The sequence below is a fragment of the Amphibalanus amphitrite genome, unplaced genomic scaffold (assembly GCF_019059575.1).
Source record: "Amphibalanus amphitrite isolate SeventyFive unplaced genomic scaffold, NRLGWU_Aamphi_draft 000566F_arrow, whole genome shotgun sequence".
Taxonomy (NCBI): Eukaryota; Metazoa; Arthropoda; class Thecostraca; order Balanomorpha; family Balanidae; genus Amphibalanus; species Amphibalanus amphitrite.
In genome coordinates, this window is record NW_024882060.1 from 229,793 (window position 1) to 249,624 (window position 19,832).

Sequence of the window (19,832 nt, forward strand, 5' to 3'; positions counted from 1 at the left end):
CGGCTGCGATCAAGGCGGGCGATCAGTTACGTCAACAGAGTGCAGAGGTCGATTTTTGACGTATCGGTTGGAAACAGTGGAATCTGACGGACGAACGGACGAATTGTTAGTTAACCAAACGGCTGGGAAATCACCTTCGATACGAAAGCTGTGACGTGATGATGTGAAATAAGCACCGAAAGGCTCACTGAAGGCGTAATATTCTCGCTTATGGTAGCGTGCAGCAGACTAACACAAGAATAGAACGTTTGCTTTTATTAACAACAAAACATGCATAAATACATTTAATACGCTACTGAAAGAGGCATTCTGTTCGCTACGGCACACAAATCAAAGACATCCGTCTGGAGTAAACAATGATGGAACGTTGAGTCTGACAGGCGGAGCGAAACATGACACAAAGTGCCCATTCCATCCTACCCTGCCAGTTCGACACTACCTGCACGTCGATGCAGCTTCGCACGACGACGGCAGCGGTGGCTGGCTGAGACGCGCACGGTGTGAAGTCAGTACCTGCCTGACCGGCGCCCCAGCGCCGCGGCAGCGCTCTGAGCGACACCAACACAGCCGACGGACTCCACGACCGGCCACAGCGGCAGACGACACGTCGCCGGTGTCAGTCAGCCGAGCACCGGATCGGACAGACATGATAGGAAAGATGAGGAATCACTGACAGCTGCCCTGTCGCAGGCGAGCTGGGTCGCCAGGCCACCGATCTACAGTACGCTGCGGGTCTGCCCGTTACACCTCTCCACACAGCCTGGGGCCGACCCGGACCCCTCCTAGTCCGTTACAGTCACTCGGTCACCGGCGGCGGGTCCACCTTGGCCTCTGCCGCCGGTGTCGCTGATGGCTGAGCAGTCGTCTCCCTCCGCTGCTGCTGCGGCTGCCGCTCCACCTCACCGCCGGCCGGCTCGGCGGAGGGCGGCGCGGACGGCGGCGGCGGCGGCGGAGGGCAGGACTGCGGAGCGGGCTCCTTGGCTGGCACCGGTACCTCCACCGGCGCCTCCGCTGGCGCCTCTGCTGGAGCCTTGACCCGAGTCGGGACTGGGTCCGGAGCCGGGGCCGGGGCGGCAGCGGCGGCGGCATCAGGTGCGGCGGCAGCGGCGGGAGCAGAGGGCGGCTCGGCTTTGAACGCCTTGGCGGGGGGTCGGCCGCGACCGCTGCAGTTGCCGCACAACCAGCCGTAGCCGAGCCTCTTGGGCGTCTTGGAGACGGGCGGCACCAGGCAGCTGAAATGGTAGCAGCTGCCGCAGTTGTCGCACCTGAAGACGGGCGGATAACGGTCACCACGCGCAGTGAGTGCGATATGAACCCCCGTGGCTCCATACAGATGGTCCTTAAAATACAGGACTGAGGTGACTTTGCTACCGACCATTCACGATACAAAGACGAGCAACAACCTTACACAATAGCCATCTTCATTCTTAGTCACATTTGTTTTGTTAATTGGGGCTTTAGGGCGCGCCGACTACTGAGGTCATTTTGCGCCCATGTCCTAGCCACATGTTGCACGACCTGCCACATGGGTGACATATGGCGCGCTACAACTCAGCACAAGTACAGAACAGCGCCAGGACTGGCCGACCACACCCCTCCCCTGTCACTCCTCACGTAGGCGCGCGGGTCACTCACCGGACTGTGGTCGCCGCGCTGCCGGCGAGCTCGCAGTTGGAGCAGACCACCGCCGCCGCCGCGGCTACCGGTGACGGGGCAGTAGCCGGCCCGGCCTCTGATACCACAGGACGAATCTGGCGGGGACAGACGGAGTCAGCGGTGCACGGAGACAGGCGGCCGGAAGCGCACACACGCCGGTGACACACCCCTCTGCGACCGCTGCCACGTAGGCCAGGCCCGAACCACTGCACCGGCGAGCGAAGCAAGCCTGCGCACATATAAAACGCACAGGCTAACCAGCCGCCCACAAAGGAACCAAACCAACCAGACAAAAACTAGCACCCTTTACCAAGAACCGTTACACAGCACATATATCGTCTATACGACAATCATCAATCAGGCGGTATACATTTGGCTACATAAGTTGATACAGCAATAGGAAACATTTAAAACGATTATGGAACTGGTCCCGTCTGAGACTGTCGGCGACCTACCTTGATTTTCATGTCGGTCATCACCTCGACCACGTGGCCTCCACTCGAGCGGCGGCGCCTGGCGAGCACCTTCTGACGCTGCTGCTGGTGCCGCTCTCGCGCCTGTTTGAGCGCCAGCACCTGCTCCTGGTAGAGCTGCATCTCGGCCTTGGTGCGCCGCTGGCGGGCAGGCCGCCCGGAGCTGGACGGCGACGGCAGGCCGGCGGCGGGAGCAGCTGCTGACGGCCCGTCCGCGGCGGCCCCGGGACCCTCAGCAGCGACCGCAGGGGCGGGTACCGGCTCCGCGTCCACCGCAGGGACCGGCAGCGGCTCCGCACCGTCCTTCTGAGCCTCCAGCAGCCGGGCGGCCTCCATTTCGGCCTTGGTTCTCCGCCGGCGGCGGGGCTTCTTCAGCGGCGGGCCGGTGGCCCCCACAGGTCCGCCGGCGGGCCCGTCACCGGCCGCCGCCCTGGCTGCCTTCAGCCTGGCGCGCTCCTTCGGTCCCGGTTTAAACCTTGGCCGTTTGGCAGGCGTGGGTCTGGCCAGAGTAGCGGCGGCGGCCGGCGGCGGCTCGGCTCCGTCGGCAGCCGCCGCCGGTGGGGGGTGCTCGCCATTCTGAGACGGAGGCGGTGGCGGAGCGCTCCCGGTCGCCCCGCCCTCCGCTGACGAGGCCTCCGACTGGGACTGCCTCTCGGCCCGGCGCCGAGCCAGAAACTGGTTGAGGGCCTCGATCTGTGCCTTGGTGCGGCGGCGCGCGCCACCCCCTCGCGGTCTGCCTGGGGTGCGCACTGAGAACGGTCGGCCGGGCGGGCGGCCGCGCGGCCTGCCCGGGGTGGCTGTGGCCGGTGGCCGGCCGGGGGTGGCCACGGCCGGCGGTCCCCCGGCGGTGGCCGCGGCTGGCGGTCGGCCCAGCGGCCGAGCGCCGGGCACCGAGACCCGCCGGCCCCGCCCGCGGGAGCCCGGCGGTCGGCCCCGGCGCGGCGCGGTATCCACCGCTGCCGCTGTCGCCACCGCCACCGCCGCCACTGACTCCGTCAAGGCCGGAGCTTCCGGCGCCACCGGGCTGTGCGCTGTGGGCTCCACCCTGGGCGACTTGGGCGGCCGGCCGCGCCGTTTTATTTTGAGCGGCTCAAGGGTCGGCGGCCGGCCACGGCCACTGTAGACGAACGGCGGCGGCGTGGGCGGCCCGCCGCTCGGGTCCGCCGACACCTGCTCCAGAATACCGTCTATGGTTGACTCGATACTGCTGTAGCGCCGGGGGCGGCCCGGAGACAGTGCGGCGCCGCTGCCAGAGGCCGCCGCCGGGGCGGTAGCGCCGCCGTCAGTGGCGGTGGCGGCGGTGGCTGAGGCGTTGGTCACGGCGGCAGTGGAAGCGCTGTTGGGAGCGGCGGCGGCGGGGGAATCTGTCCTCGACCTGCGCCGTTTGGCGGTCGGGCTGGTGGGCGGCTCTCGCTGGGAGACCATGGCGTCGTTCAGCTTCTCTATAACCACGACCGAGGAGCAGGCCGCTTCACTCTGCGGGGGAGAAACAGCCGTCAGACGAGAGATCATCCCCGCCATTGAGACTCACCGGGACACCAAGGAGAGGAAGTGACAGCTTCTAACACCAGACAGACGTGCAACTACACACGGACAGACAGCCAGAAAACGGGCGGACGTTTACCTTAGCCATCACTTGCGATATGCGTCGGTCGTCGACCGTTATCGCGTCTCTCACGCCCAGACGAACGTTCGTCTGCAACGGAGGACACGGTCGAATGACCAGCGCTGCTCGGCCGACCGACCAGCGGCCGGCGACGGGGCGACACTGCGCGGCACACCAGTAAGACCTCCACATGTCGCAGCACTCACTCACGCACAGACTGCACCGCAGCGATCTACACAGATACTTCACCGAAACTGTTTAACGGAAAAGGATCGGATTGACCCTATCAGGCGTTTCTACAGCGCTTACAGTCACACTGAGCCAAGCACAGTTCAATCTAACGCACCTTGAGTGGCGGTTGGCCGGCGGGATCTGCAGCATTACCAGCCGCCGCCGCAGTCGCAGCAGCAGCAGCGGCAGGCGCAGACACAGGCTCATGAGCAGCCACCGGCGTAGCGCCGGCTGCCGCCGCCGCCGCCGCCAATTTCCGTTTGGCGCGCGGCGCGTTGCCCCTCCCCACCCCCGGGTGTTTGATGTCCTTTCGCAGGTAGACGCTGCGGACCGGCTTCTTTTTCGGCGTGCCGTCGTCGCCGATGGCCGAGGCGGGCGTGGTGGCGGCAGAGACGGAGAGGGAGCGGCGCGGGGTGGTCGGCGCTGGCCGGTCCAGCCCGAGGTGGGTTTCCAGCTTCACCTGGGGCTGCCGGGGGAGCAGTGGGACCGGTCAGGCCGGCTGGGGAAGTCTGGGCTCTATAGTACACAATGCTGAACAATGAAAGGTCGCGCATTACACGCGCTCCTGGGTATTTAACTGGCAGTCAAAGGTAAGTACGAATGTGCAACCAACCGACCAGCACAACACACTTAACCCGACTTTATCAGCTGGTACCCGCCGTCCAACTAAAATCCCCGGCCCAAATTCCGCTGGTGTCCCTCGACTCAGTAGCACTTCCGAGACCTTCGATTCCCACACACCCCACTCCTGACCTGCATATTGACGGCGGCCGCTTGTCGAGAGCGCCGGTTCCGGGTGCCTCGCGGTGCGTCCGGTAGCGGATCGGGCGACTGGGCCCGCGAGCTCACCGCCGCGCACCGCCAGCACTCCCAGCCGGTCGTCTTTGACTTTCTGGGCATACGCGAGAGCGGCGGGTCCAGGCAGGCCAGGTGGTAGTGGTGGTGGCACGTGTCGCACAGCGCCAGCAGGTGCTGCTCGCTGCTCGAGCCGCACTCGATACACTCGTGCATGGTCAGGCGGCTGCCAGGGCCTGAGGCAGGGTGAAGCGGTATGATTAGAAGGGTAGAAGGGTGGGACATGACACAGGCAGCTGAAATGGTTATGGTTAAACCGGGGTAGGGAGCCAGAAACACCACCTAAAATGGTCTAACGGCGCTCACCCGAGATACACCTTAAACATTTGAAAAAACGGAGCAAAATAGGCCATCAAACCTAATAACGAATGCATAAGAAATTCGTTGTCATATGTCAGTCCATGCATGCACAGTTCATCCATGTAGAAAGAGTGGCACGCCAGTAGTACCAGCCCACGGCCCACACTCACGATGGCCGGCGAGTTTGGTCGGTGACGGTTTGAGCGGACTGGCGCGGCCGGTCGACGTTTTGCGGACGCGCGCCTGTTGCAGCACGGAGGGCAGTTTGAGCTTGTCACCGGCGAGCGCGGCCAGCTGGCGGTGCAGCAGCAGGCCGGTCGAGCGCAGCTGCTCGCCGGCCTGGCGCAGCTCCGACAGACCGGCCTCCATCTGCGGGTGGTCCGGTCCGGAACGTGGTCAGATGGGAACACACGGGCAGCGCGGAAGGCCAGGCGACTGGCGAGTTACGGACGACATGTCCAGCCTCTATGCGAAACCGTGCTGAAACCCAAAATGACCTCAACCTATTATCAAACGTCTATAAGTGATTACACAATCGCAAATGATTTCGCTATAGGTGTTGATTTTCTGAGGGCAAATTAATTATTGAACTGATTATTTCGCTTCATATCTAGGCTTTGTTAGGTGGTTCTGGCTAAGTCCGCCTCACCTGCGCGTACGACTCCCTGAGTGTGTTCTCCTGCCTCTGGAGCGCCGCCTTCTCATTCATCAGCTCCTTCAGCGACCGGGACATTGTCGTCATCCGGTGGCTCCGGTCCAGAAAGTAGCTGACAAACTCCATACTGGCCGGACCAAAGGGGGATGTCAACCACTGGGCCACCGGACCCACGTCACCACGGGGGAAGGCAGACATCGCATAATGTGAACACAGCCGCCCAGAGAACCCGGCTGGCAGCCTCACATTGCGACTAGCACAAAAACAAGTGCGGTTACGGATGGTAAAGCGCCAACTATTTGGTCAATCGTTCCCGACCCCATTGGCCGTTCTGTGACTTGACCTGACCGACTGAATACAAAGTTCCCCAGTGTGGGCACCGGCTGACCTGAAGGCGGGCGGCAGGTGCCACTTCCTGCTGACGTCGGTGACCTGCGCGGCGGCCGCCTGGTTCTCCTGCTCCAGGTCGACGCCCATGAGGGCGGCGCGCCGCTGCAAACAGCGCAGCAGGTACGGACTGCTGGCCACCGGCCGCGGCAGCTTCATCGACGGCGCTGCCGCACACAGAGGACAGGCCGGCGTTAGATGAGGGCAGGCAGAGAGAGCACGGGCAGAGGCGTCAAACGGGGTCAGATGAGAATATACAGACGAGACGAGAATTACATACAATACACATAACGTTCAATGCAAATGAATTGACGGGCAGCGACAGACAAAGGGCGATTTATCTCATTCGTCACATCCACCCAGTCCAACAACCGTCTTTACCGACACTATCGACCGCGGCTCACGTCTACGACCGGTACTCACTCCACTTGGGTTTCCTGGTGAGCGCCGTGTCTCGATACTTTTGCTGGACGCGGCCGAGTTTGCGCTGCAGCCGCGCCGGCTCCATCTTGTGCGGGTGCTCGCCGCGCTGGTATAGCCGCATGGCAAGGAAGTTCCGTTTGCGGTCTCTGTCGACGGGGACGTTGGGTCAGCTCCAAACAATCACACTCTGATCGTATTTGGAGGTAACGGTCAGATTCCGCCATTGACAGCGGTCACACTCGGCCATTGAGCGGAGACAGTGGTCAACGAGACACGGGTCTGTACTCGGGCGCCCGGCAGACGCTGACACAATGCCAATATAGATCTGAAGCGGGCGCAACCCGCTGAGGGGCGCCATCAATAAACGTTCGGTTTATAAGCGTCCTCACCTGATCTGAGTTTTGTCGGTGTGCTGCTTGCAGTGGGCAAAGTACGGGTCGGCCGCCTCCTCGTCGATGCGCGGCTCCTGCAGCAGACCGTTGCGCTGGGCGCTGCGGACGAAAGGGACGACACGCGGTCAGGGAGCGCAGCTGTCGGAAATGGAGCCGACGAGCTACATTGTTATGAGCTATCAGTATCAGTGCTAGACACTTGCTGCAGATGCTCTGTCCAAATAAGCTGGTCACTTCTAATATTCTGCAATAAATCACGGCACGGATGCGGTGCTGTTCAAAGATGACATAATATGTCGCCACCTCGCTGAAATTCTACCAAAGTTTGAGTCTCTTCACATCCAAACAGCCGCCGGCTGCGCAGCACCACTGTCTGGTCCGTCATCCCCGTCCCCCTCCTTCACTGCTGACCCCTCCCCACTAACCAGGTGACGTGGAAGGTGGCCTTGCACATGCCGGCGTCGCACTGGATGGCCACTCCAGTGCGCGCCAGACTGGCGTCCTCACACACCGAGCACACCTTGCTGCCCCAGCGGGTGTACGGAATCTCGAACAGGGTGACGCCCGTCAGCCGGTCGACGTCACTGAACGCCACGCCGGGCACGTAGAGCGCGCAGACCAGGTGCACCCAGCGGCCCGCGTCCGTCTCCTTCAGCAGACCGCCTGCCGGAGCGCGGAGGGGTGAGACGGAGACCGGCAGACGGTTACACGGGGCGGACTGGATGTGGCCATCGAAACGGGGAATGGAACGACAGGATTCCAAGACAGAATACTAGGAGGAAACACACTCACTGTTATCTGAGGACCATCGCAAAAATAGGACATTTGCCATTCCGTTCCAGCTGTCCATGAAGAGCAGACTTAAATCCCTGCGATTGATCACCCGTGGTTTCCGGCGCTGGTCAGGACCGGCCGTCTGCTACTGACCTGTGTTGGGGCAGAGGTCGCACTCGAACCGCGTGGCGCCCGCCCGACACGCGTCGCAGAACCACGGCTCGGTCGGGTCCGACGAGGCTGAGCTGCCCGAGCTGTGACTCTCGCTGATCCCGTTACAGCCTGCCGGGACACCGCGGCGAGGAGAGGTGATTCAACACTGATTATGACCTACGGGACAAGACGTCAGTCCAAAAGACGCGGTAAAATCGGGACGGGCGCGTCGACTGCCGGGTCATTTACGAGGCCCTGTGATGATATCTGTAACAGGCCAGCGAAAACTCAGCTGCCAAATACACTCGTGTATCACAAGCTCACCTTCATGGACCGTGACGTGGCAGGAGTCGCACTCGACGATCTCGTTCTGGTCAGAGCTGCGGTCCCCGAGGCAGATGGAGCACACCTTGATCCGCTTCACGGGCACCTGCACACAGACGAGGGCCGTATTATAAGCCGGTGAGACGCCGATTCAAATCCAGTAGATCCGTCCAATTCGCTCGCACCCATAAGGTCCCCCTGCTCGTCAGTCACCATGTCCGCCGGGGGCGAATGACCCATCTTGTGGAGGTGTTGCGGTCGGCGAGCACCCTGCCTAGCGGGGTTATCGGGGTCGGCGAGCGACTCACCTTGCTTCCAGCGGGGGCGTCGCGGGCAGCGCGGCTTATCGGCGCGGGGTTATCGGGGTCGGCGAGCGACTCACCTTGCTTCCAGCGGGGGCGTCGCGGGCAGCGCGGCTCAGCAGCTCGGAGACGGAGACGTCCGCCTCCTCCCCGTCACCTTCATCTGCAGACGAGCGCGCGCGGGGTCAGACACATCGGCACGCCACGGACAACGCTCATACGCGGCCATACTAGCGTGACAGTACGAGATACCGAGGCTTAATCGTTTGAATAGCCAACAGGTAATATAAATCACTGATTTTGTTTTTATTGTTTTGTTTGGTTAGGCCCTTTTGGTCAGTCAAGACCATTTCAGAGCCGGAAGGATGATAGGGATTAGGGGGAGACATTGGTCTCCGACTCCGACCGATCTGCCGGCCGGCCGGACGACGCTAACCTTCGCCGCCGCTTTCATCTGAATCGCTCTCTTCCTCCTTGTCTTTGTCGGCATCGCCGTCGTCGTCGTCGTCGTCGTCGCCGCTGAAGTTGGAATCGCCGTCATCGTCCTCATCCTAAGACACAAAAACAAAACAAAAAAGAAACACATAAAAAGACATCAATTAATCAACTAACCGTAATATCATCATAGTAAAACTGAATTTCTTTGCTGACTGGAGCAATAGGTATAGCAGAAATGCACTAAGTCACCCTCTCCATTTGACGCCTCCCCAGAGGCAGTCATTTCAAAGTGGTAGGTGTTCGCGAGAATCGCACAGTTCACCCGTTCGATACGTTATCCGGCCCGCAGGACCAGAAATGTTCGTGCGTGTTCGCGATCGTTCACTCGTTCCAGTTCGTAATCGTCCGTCGCCCGGAGGACCATAAAGTTATTGTTCATATATGGTAAGGTATTCGCTTGGTCGGCACGTCGTTTACCTAAGGCCGCATCGGCCACATCGTTCACGTCAGGACGCGTCGGTCACGTCGTATGACACCGGGCCGTTTCGCACCGGCGGAGTCCCGTTCGGGCGTGCTAAGCCTACAATTGCGCGGCACGGCGCGGCAGGCCGACTGCAGTGCTCCAAGCGCCGGCCATCTTCCTACACAGATATCTACAGAAACGTAATTTGCTCGCTAGCAGTAGGTAACTGACCTTTTCATCCACTTTGTAGTCAGAGTCATCTGAGCTGTCCTCCAGTGTCATTCCCTCAAACTCCTCCAGTGCCTGCTGACTGGGCTTGACTCGTCGCTTACTTGGGTCTCGCTCCACTGCACACATCCATAAAAGTTAGTCATTGTGGACGACTATGCAACAAGTTTACGGGCTAAACAAGCATTAATTGCTTACTCCAAATTTGTAACAGTGCAGTAAAATTGCTTACTGTAGAGATCACTTAAGATATCAATATCCTCTCAACTCAAACATGCACCAATAAAACATACCTATGGGTCTTATATCAACAAATATTTCAAAAATAAAAACATGACCACAGCAAAGCAGTTACAACTTACAAGGAAATGGTTATGAATTACTTACCCATTGCTTTGATAAGAAAGCCCACAGCATCTATTTTTCCAGGCATCTTGACCTATGCTCAGTTTAAGATGATGTGAAAGCTGCAACAGTGATAAAGTGCAATTCAACAGGACGGCAAGTAGAAATAGTCAAAACATGTAGAAATAAAAAATTATGCCAATGTTCCAAGGCTGATATTCGATAAATAATTAAATTGGCATGCATAAGACCTGTGCGTAACATAAGGTGCATAAATCGAGATTTCGCACCACACGGCTCGCCTTTACACCCGTATCGGTATTTGAACGGTATATAATTTATAAATGCCTTGCCCGCACCCGGCGCACCCGGCACCGCACGCACCACAAGCGCGCGATATTGATATCGTGAAGCAGGCTCGCGGAATTTCAGGCATATGCTACAAAACGAGAACCTCTAATAATAGACATACGTTCTTAAGTGTGCAACGAGTGTTTTTGAATATGAAAATACACAGTATTTTATCAATTTACAATTGTAAACGCGCCAGTTAATTGCACCCCACCAACACTATTTCTTCGCCGCCGCACCCGCAACACATGCATAAAGCCAAATATGCAAGCCAAATTACTTTATTTTTGCTTGGGATATGGTAGCACTAGCTTTTTCTTACATGGCGCAGCTGCTACATATAAGAAATTCCCATGTGAGGTTCTTTATGTTCTTTTTGCATCTCTGTAAGGTTCGTGGTAATCAATGAACAAATCAAATCAAAGCATTTGCAAATTAAGCCAAAGTCGTTCAGTCTCGCAACGTAAATAGAATACTACTCTTAGCGTTTGATGCTTGCAATGCTTGCAGGCCATATCAATATCAATTGATATCAATATGTCGTCAATGTAGCAATTTACGTGCCTGCAAGGAATAGGTCACATTTATTTTGGTAATTTTGTGGATATTTGTATTTGTATTGTCATCACTCATGTCATTTAAGTGTGATTTTCACAGGCAGATGTGAGTGTGAACACAATTAAGCTCTTTATGACTGATATCTGGTGAATCTGGTGAGTGGTTGGTTACTATTGTCATGGTTCTTCCGTGTTCTTTGCCTGCATGTCAGCATGCGGGCATGCTCATTGTTGCATATAGATATGTGCATGTGTGTGTGCCTGTTTGTCCATGCACTGTATGTTTCTGTCCATGTATGTGTGTGCTCATCTTCCCATGCGCTCTGCATACTGCATAGTGCATAGGTATTTAGCCGAGGGCTTAATGCTGCTAGACCACCTTTCGCTGCTTCCTGATCCTGATTGCCTGCGCGCATGACTTTGCCCTGACGGATGACTCATTTGCAGGTGCATGCTACTCACTTGCTTCTTCTAGAAGACAATACACTTGGCCATACAAGATTCATCTGTTGACCCTGCTTCTGCTAGGAGGGGAGAGGCTTTAGGGACATCAGGTCCCACTATGGATCCATTAAAGGCACTTAAAAGAATCTATTCTGCTAGCATTAAATTATTTACACCAAGCAAGTTTAAAAAAATAAAGTTCCATTGAAATTGTGGATATCTTTAGTGGTTGTGAGACGGCAGTGTAGACATGTTGTAGGTGAATTTACTGACCAGGTACATACCTTAAGCTTGAGGTTAAAGGTTCCTACCTATTTATTCATATGCTGCGCTTTTTTCTTATTAAATATTCAGTGTCTCAGTCCATCCATGGATGAACCTAATCCATGGTCTATCTTTAGCTGCTGGTATTGTCAGATATTTATTGCATATATTAAATATTGCAGGAGATTTCATGTGACAAGTTTTTTAGGGGGATTTTGAATGAGATTTGTTGATGCTCATCCACTTTGTCAATACACTCAATCTGCCTGAACCCATATTTTCCTCACTTCCTGACTATTTTTTTTTTTTCAGAAGAAATGGCCAAAGCAAAGAAACCTGTGAAGAGGGCTGCTGGCCAGGCAGAAAAAGTCACCAGCATTAAAACAAAGGATGGAAGGCTGAACCCCTTTGAAATCCATTTTAATAAGCAGAAACATTCTGTCCTTGGCCAGCATCTCCCTGGAGAAAGGGGAAAACCAGGAATCTCCAAAGCAAAGGCTCTAAAGAAGGTTGGTGGAAAACTTGTTATGCGCTCACTTATTTTTAGATGAAATGTTTATTGCAAAATAAATAAAACTGATTTTACTCATAAAAATGCAACAACTATTTGCGAAAAATCAGTTTAAAATATCTGTAAATATTATAAAAGATAAAAGGTGGCCATATTTTGTGTTTTCTTCAAGGTTTAAGCTCACCATCTGACTACCGACTAATGTATATGCCCTTTCCCTTGTCTAGCGCAAGCTGACACTTTTGCGTGAGCTGAAGACCAGAACCAAGTCCAATGAATTTGTCGACCGCCGTATCGGAGAGAAGACGAAGGGCATGTCCGCGGAAGATCGACTGGCGGCAAGATTTGCTGCCGAACGGAAAAAGCAAAATAAGCAGGTCAGTGTGATAATGCATCGTATTCGCAACAATGAAAAGCTTATTCGCTTAGGTTCAAACTTAAAAGTAGTCGTCACTCAAGCAAACCAAATCTATGTTGTTGCGTATTTCCTAATGTTGGAACTTCTTACTTATTAGATATGATCAATTCAACTCATTTAATTCATTTTTGTATTAATCTATAGCTTGGTGTTTAGATGAAACATAGTTATTTGTTTTTACGCGTGAGTAAAATTACCTGCCAGCGTGGTGCCCGGTATTACGCCCCCTGTGAGTTCACGCGCTGACCGCCGCGCCGTCTGTCCCGTAGACACTGTTTAACCTGGAGGACAACACCGAGCTGACGCACATGGGACAGACGCTGAGTGAGATCGAGAAGTACGAGGACCCGCGCAGCGACGACGAAGGGGACGACGCTCTGGGAGGTACGGTCGGCACCGGAGGGGCAGTGCCGGAGGGAGAGATATCTCGAGAGGGAAGATCGGCACTGGAGGCTGTCACGTTGTTAAGTGTTGTTGCGAGCGGAGACCGAGCTAAGGCCCAGACTGCGGCGTGCCGTAATTTATAGATGCGTCATTACATTGCACATTGTTTTTTATCATTGTTTTTTACATTGCACATTGTTTTTTATCATGTCATGATAATGTGAATTGATAATTAGCTCACTTAAGATTGCTTCATCATGATGTGGTCACGTCATACTGGTGTTTGATTTGGCGAACTCCCTGACCCGAGCGTGTCTCTGCCCTCGACAGCCGAGTTTGTGAAGTCTGCTCACTTTGGCGGCGGCCTGCTGTCCAAGGGCGGCTCCGAGCCGGCGCAGAGTCGCAAAGAGTGGATCGACAAGATGATCGCCGAGAGCAAGCTGCGCAAGTACGAGGCGAGGAAGGCGCTGGAGGAGACCCTGGAGATGACTGACCAGCTCGACGGCGGCTTCATGGAAGTGATGAAGATCTTCACCGAGGCCAAGGTTATACGTGAGTATACGCTGGAGAAAAGGGTGGACTAGCCTAAGCAGCATCGGCAAGGATCAACTGGGTGCTGATGTTGTGTAAACAGAGTCGGTTGGTTTTGCGACTTTGTTCTTGGTTCGGTGTATCGGATTTTACTTGAACATGTGGAAGATTTTCACGATAAAAACAAGTATTTGTATCGTTTTATGCCTGTTCACAACAATTATAAGCCTCTATTCTGACTTTCAGGTCCCACTCGGAGGGAGGAGCGCGAGCGCCAGTCGAGTCCCGTTCCCGCGTCCGGCGAGTCCGCCGCCTCGGCGCCAGCCCCCAGCGAGGACTACGATCAGCTGGTGCGTCTGCTGACGTTCGAGCCGCGCGTCGGCGCCTCGGACCGCACCAAGACGGACGAGGAGGTGCGCCGAGAGGAGGCCGCCCGGCTGCGGCAGCTGGAGGAGGCCCGCCAGCAGCGCATGCGCGCCGACACGGAGGAGGGCGGCGCGCGGCCGGCCGTGCACCGCAGCGCCGACGACCTGGACGACGGCTTCGTGCTGGACAGCCGGCCGCAGCAGCGGCTCGAGCTGGTCGGCGACCAGCTGCTGGTGACGTCACAGGCAGCCGACGAGCCGCTCACCAACCGGCAGGCCAAGAAGCGCCAGCAGAAGCTGCAGAAGCAGCGGGAGGCTGCGGAGGAGGCGGAGGGCGAGGAGGGAGAGGCCACCTCCGACCGGCCGCCCTCCGTCAAACTACCTGGCTTCAAGAAGTTCAGCGCGACTCTGCGCGCCAAACTGCCGCTGGATCAGTCGCGCCACGTCGCTGATTTGGTGACCTCCTTGGCCCCGAACCTGTCGCCGGCCAATCGGGCGCAGCTGGTGACGCTGTACGAGATGCTGCTCCGCTACCTGGGACAGTGCTGCCACCGTTCGGCCGGTTCAGGAAACACTGGTGAGGCCGGCTGCGGCGCGGTGGCGCTGCGCGCGCTGGATGCGCTCGTGCCGGTCGTGTACGATCTGACCCAGCAGCTGGGCGACGCGGCGCACCGCTGCTGGGTGTCGTGGCTGCGCGACTGTCACGCAGCGTACCGGCGGCGGCGGCGGCGGCTCTTCCCGCGGCTGGAGACGCTGCTGCTGCTGCGCGTCTGCGGCCAGCTGTTCCCGAGCTCGGACCGCCGCCACCCGGTCACCATGCCGGCCATGTTGCTGCTCTGCCAGCTGCTCACCGAGTGCCCGGTCCGCTGCCGGCGAGAGCTCACCGCCGGCCTCTTCTGCGTCTCACTGCTGGCTGAGGTGGGTTAAATCGATCAGTGCGGCGGTCCCCAGTCTCGTATTGATGAGTGCGTTAGTTATTAGGACGGACCTAACCTCACCCCTTTGCACTCTGCGGTGGTCGGGTAGTTTCTGATGCTGATAACCCCATGTCATTCTGTTTATAGTTCGTTTTGAATTACGATGCCTGACACCGCTCGCTGAGCTCTGACCGGTCCCCGCTCCGTTCCGCCGCGCAGTTCACCAGCCTGTCGGGCCGCCTGGTACCGGAGACGATCGCCTTCCTGCAGGGAGTGCTGTACTCTGCGGTACCCACCGAGCGACAGCCGGCCCTCGCCGGACACGTGCTGCTGCCGCACCAGCCGCAGGGGCCGAGCGCCGCGCTACTGCACCTCGAGACAAAGTGAGACCCCGCTATATGCTGGAGTGAGACGTCAAGCCCCCAGCTTCCCCGGTGATACTTTCCCAAAGCCGCCCGGCACTCTGTAGCCGTCTATGGATTGACGGCCATTGCGTTTAGTTCAGCTTCTTCGAGCCCCCATTCGCCCCTGTTTGACCAATAACCACTACGACTCGTGTCCCGCTATGACCCAGTTTTGACCCTGCTGTGCCGGTCGGCAGTTGCCCCGAGTCTCTGTGCGACCCTGTGTTCTCCTAGGTGACCTCTGACGCACTGTGACCTCTGTGACCCTATCTGACCGGCTGTGCCGGCCGGCAGCTGCTCCGAGTCGCCGTGCGACCCGGCTCTCTCGGTGTCCTCTGTGCAGAGTGACGCGCCTCTGACCGACTCGGACCGGCTCTCGTGTCTGCACGTGGCCGCCTCGCTGGCCGGCCAGCTGGCGGAGAGGCACAGCGCGCTGCCGGCCGCCGCCGAGCTGTTCGGGCCGCTCCGGCAACTGATGGCCGCCGTGGATGTCAGGAGGTGAGCCAGGGAGCGGGGACGGGACGGGACGGGACGGGACGGGACGGGACGGGACGGGACGGGACGGGACGGGGGACGGGACGGGACTGGTGGTAAGAGGAAGACGTTAGACGATGGACTGTGTGCAGTGCACCGGTAATGTAGAGCAATACGTGTTAAACACTGAAAGTGTATGGGAGGAAAAGGCTCACAGGGCCACTTATGATGGCATTATCACCACAGAATGACTTGATAAGATTTATTCAAGGTGTCAACCTTGAGCAACTAGAATACTGGCCATCCTACCACATTTCCCGGACACATTGACCCATAAGCAGTGTTTTTCCAACGCGCTGCTGTGTCTGTCCTATCCAGATGACCACGGCCTGTCGTCCTTCCGTGCCAGGTACCCGGCTATTCTGCGCAACAAGTGGACGGCCTGTCTGAAGACGCTGAGCGCCATCAGCGCCGAGAAAACCACACTGGAGAAGAACAAAAAGCGCCCCAAGCCGCTCCGGCTCTACGAGCCAGCCATCGAGGAAAAGTGAGTGGTGATGTCAACGAGCTATCCTCTTTTTATACAGACTTGTGTCCTGAACATTCATTTCTGGCTAAAATTGCTTTGTTTAACTATTGTTATCATACTCGACTTTCGTATCTCTAACTGCTCTTCTTAGTTATAACTCTGCTTAAACCAAACAGCAAAGGCCTTTCCAGGCACCACTGAAAAACGCGTTCATTTAATTGAAGTTAGGCACAAGCTTTTTTATCCGTTCATCGTTCCCGGCTTTAGTCTCGATCTCCGATGGTGTGGTATCATCTTTTCACATTCCTTGATTTATCGATTTGACCTGACCTGACCTGGCTGACGTTACGCTTTTCTTTTGTCAGTTTCGACGGCCGCCGGCGCCGCCCGGGCTCCCACGAGAAGAAGGAGCACGACAAGCTGGTGCACAAGTACAAGCGCCAGATGCGCTCCACGATTCGGGAGGTGCGCCGCGACAACGCGTTCGTGGCGCGCCAGAAACTGGCCGACATAAAGTCCAGGTGAGCAGACTGGGGTAACTCACCAGTTCAATGTCGGTTTAGATGGCCGTATCGAATTATAACAATATCTGCGGCATTAGCAACTTCACTGTGATAACGCTAATCGCTATACCATTTTCATGTCCCTGTTGTAACCCATGAGGGCGTGTCAGAATGGCCGAGTGGTCTAAGGCGCCAGACTCAAGGTCTCCCTTCCCGCCGGTAGCGGGAGAGTATTCTGGTCCGCGAATGCGGGCGTGGGTTCGAACCCCACTTCTGACAAACATTTTCCGTTGGCGCTGCTGAAGCCCGAACACCCAGTTTCCACCTGCATTGCAGGGTTTTACACGCTTTACAAAGCTCTTGTATGCTGTCATTGAATCCGTGTTGAATCCTTGACGGAATTTCTACCTGTTATTGCAGAGACGACGAGCGCAAGAGGAAGTTGCAGGCGCTGATGTCCTCCTTGGCCGATCAAGAGGGCGACTTCAAGAGAATGAAGCGACAAAAGTAGGCATGGTTGCCACTATGCCAACCATGCCTGCCTCTGTTCTGCGATGTTGGAATGCAATATATGACCGAAAAAGCAAGTATTTGTATTGTAATTTTAAGTAACTTGTTGAAATTCCGCTGATACAAACGTAAGTTTTCTCCTGACGCTATTCCCGGGCGTCGCTTTTTTTTTTCTCGCAGACCTTTTATCCATGTATGACGCTTGAGCTCTTCGTCCTCGGTTGGGATTTTCATATTTTGGTGTCTATTAAATCTTTTACCTGTCACTGATATAAATCCCTTTTCCTATTGGCATAACGTCTTTGGCGTCCAACGGCTTCTAATAAAATTGGTGAACGAGTGTATAGCAGAATAACCCGCGCCGGGCCGGGGAGGGGGTGGGGGTGGGTGTTTGAACGCCCCCCGCGGTTTTTCGCAGATGCGCCGCCGTTTTTGGCACGCCTGTTCATGCATCCTTTCCGCACATGTGAAAATGTCAGACCCAGGGCTCTCAAGGTCAGGTCACCAGGTCACGTCAAGTGGCCTCACCCCAGAAAAGACCTTTGATGACCTTTGATGACCTCTGGCGACCTGACTTTTGAACTGACCCAAAAATGACCCAGTGTTTCCGTCATTATTTTTGACGCTCTCTCGAATGCCGCTTACCGCGTGTCGCTACGTGGCCCAGGAACCGAGTTAGACGGGGGGTATTCAGACAACCCCCCCCCGGCCGGGCGCGGAAGTCGCGGAGCACCGGCCGGGCGCGGGATAATATATAGTTGTATAATCCCAGTTATTATCCCGTCTCCCAAAGTTTTTCGATATAAGACTTGCGTTACCGCTCTCACATGAATTTCACTCAGGGTGACAAACTTATATCTCAAAAGTCATGATTGATCAACAGGCAATGTATGTAGGTATGTAGAACACGCAATACCCCGCGCCCCGCTGCCCTGGATTTCTACGCTCTGCTGGGGGAGGGGATAAACTCCCTTAAAACTTGGCTTCTGGGCCACGTAGCGGCAAGCGGTAGGCGGCTCCGAAAGAGCATAGAAAATAATGGCGAAACTTCTTCAATTTTTTTCTAATCTTAGGTCATCGGAGGTAATCAAAAGTCAAATTCTGCCCATCTATTTCGACATTTTTTCGACAAATCGGCGCACGTTTCGGGAACGAAGAGCTACAGCGCTGCGGAAAGTGCATTGGATAGCTCTTTCTGGATGATGTTCTCAGTTTTCACCTAAGGTCAAGACTCAAGGGGTTAGCACCCAGAGGGCAGAAGTTGCCAAAACTGTTATTGCGGAAACTGTTTTTCTGCAATAACTTTTGACTCGAAACGTGCACGGACTTACTATTACCAGCTTCGCGTTCCTCTCGTCGAGTCGCGTTCAATAAACTGAAATTTGACCTTTAAAGATCTACTTTAAAGTTGACCGGTCAAGGTCATGACCTGACCGAAAGAGGTCATGCTCAATGCTGCATGTCAGTCGATCCGTATTGTTGAGCTGGACATCTGAAAGGTGCTTTGCTCTAGCACGCCTCCATCAAAAGTTATAATAGAAAAAACTGCTACGGACCTTTTGTGACCTGAGATGGCCTTACGGATATAAAGAAGAGTCACGAATGCAATTTTTTCGATTCAGTACCTGTTTTATCTGTACCCAGATGTTTTGAGAGTGCTTACATGACTTACGTCTAAAATGACCGCAATTAAGTTTTCTCCCATTGACTTTACAATGGAGGTGTCGTAAAACTGGTCTGACCTTAGGTCATCGATATCAAAACTATGAGATATAGGTACATTTTACAAATACGACAAATACTATTGCCCTTAGCAATCGTTGAAACTATCCGAAAGTGATCGGCCAGTCGGTGTAGCAACGACACGACAAAACTTTTTTGAGGTAGGGTCACTCGACGTGACCTGATGACCTGACTTTGAAAAACCTGGATCTGAAATTTTCACAATATGTGCAGATAAATGCATTATTCGCGTCGCCGTTTTTAGCCATTCGCAAAAGAATTAACCCTATTAGTGGCAGGGGGGGGGGGTTGTTTTTATCCACCCCTCAGGTTTTTCGGGAATATCTCCGAAACCGTTGAAGCTACGATGCTGAAATTTTCTGACTTTTCTTAAAACTAAATTGGGCACATTCCCTGAAAATTTCAAGTTCATAACTTTACCAGGGGCGGCTCCAGAGCACTGGGAATTTGGGGTCCTATTCGTGAAGCGAGTCATTTGGGCGAAGATCACGATGCTGCACCAGTTTTACGAACAGTGAATGCAAGGTATCATGTGATAACATATACAAAGTTATTGTGCATCCTCTTTTGACACGTTTTTGCTATAATAGGCGGATCCAGGCGTCCAAAAAGGGGGGTTATTTTTACCTCCCAACATAGGTGCCCTGACACCGCCTATGCATGACCAATACAATTTTAGTCGTTCTCTCATAAGAAAATTGTAACATAACAAGACCAATGCCACCCTTTTTAGAAACAGTACCAACAAAAACCTTATTTACTATACTTTTTGTGTACCCCCAATCTCAATGATCTGTATCCGCCTATGATTTTTGAAAATGCATTTTTTTAGGATCCATGTGAATTCCTGGTTCATTCTCTATCGATCGGCAAAAGTTGCGTTAAGATTGGTTCAGAAACCTGGCCGTGATAAACAGTCTAA

At 55.3% G+C, this 19,832-nt stretch overlaps 2 protein-coding genes and 1 non-coding gene across 11 annotated transcripts; 2 read left to right on the plus strand and 1 right to left on the minus strand.

Annotated features, from left to right (window-relative positions):
• Positions 1 to 240: 240 nt before the first annotated feature.
• On the minus strand, positions 241 to 10,174 carry LOC122393960. Its single transcript, XM_043390467.1, has 19 exons — positions 10,048 to 10,174; positions 9,664 to 9,779; positions 8,968 to 9,082; positions 8,612 to 8,694; positions 8,230 to 8,335; positions 7,906 to 8,034; positions 7,404 to 7,641; positions 6,976 to 7,077; positions 6,587 to 6,732; positions 6,165 to 6,330; positions 5,771 to 5,903; positions 5,292 to 5,490; positions 4,720 to 4,997; positions 4,082 to 4,432; positions 3,754 to 3,825; positions 3,090 to 3,605; positions 2,112 to 2,990; positions 1,636 to 1,751; positions 241 to 1,265 (listed from the first exon to the last, which is right to left on the minus strand). The coding sequence occupies exons 1-19, from the start codon at positions 10,091 to 10,093 to the stop codon at positions 797 to 799; spliced, it is 4,260 nt and encodes a 1,419-aa protein (XP_043246402.1). The 5' UTR covers positions 10,094 to 10,174; the 3' UTR covers positions 241 to 796.
• Positions 10,175 to 10,835: 661 nt separating this feature from the next.
• LOC122393970 (nucleolar protein 14-like) lies at positions 10,836 to 17,244 on the plus strand. 9 transcript variants are annotated; one of them, XM_043390492.1, is made up of 13 exons: positions 10,841 to 10,904; positions 11,014 to 11,069; positions 11,361 to 11,490; positions 11,934 to 12,130; positions 12,360 to 12,509; positions 12,820 to 12,934; positions 13,265 to 13,486; positions 13,712 to 14,748; positions 14,967 to 15,130; positions 15,446 to 15,649; positions 16,035 to 16,172; positions 16,520 to 16,675; positions 17,078 to 17,244. In XM_043390492.1, the coding sequence occupies exons 4-13, from the start codon at positions 11,939 to 11,941 to the stop codon at positions 17,166 to 17,168; spliced, it is 2,469 nt and encodes an 822-aa protein (XP_043246427.1). In that variant the 5' UTR covers positions 10,841 to 10,904; positions 11,014 to 11,069; positions 11,361 to 11,490; positions 11,934 to 11,938; the 3' UTR covers positions 17,169 to 17,244. The 9 variants fall into 9 exon arrangements, with proteins under 9 accessions (XP_043246428.1, XP_043246427.1, XP_043246423.1 ...); XM_043390493.1 differs by lacking the exon at positions 11,361 to 11,490 and having other exon boundaries at positions 10,836 to 10,904; XM_043390488.1 differs by having other exon boundaries at positions 10,856 to 11,069; positions 11,361 to 11,633.
• On the plus strand, positions 16,823 to 16,936 carry Trnal-caa. Its single transcript has 2 exons — positions 16,823 to 16,860; positions 16,891 to 16,936. It is a non-coding gene; the product is annotated as a tRNA-Leu (tRNA).
• Positions 17,245 to 19,832: the final 2,588 nt, after the last annotated feature.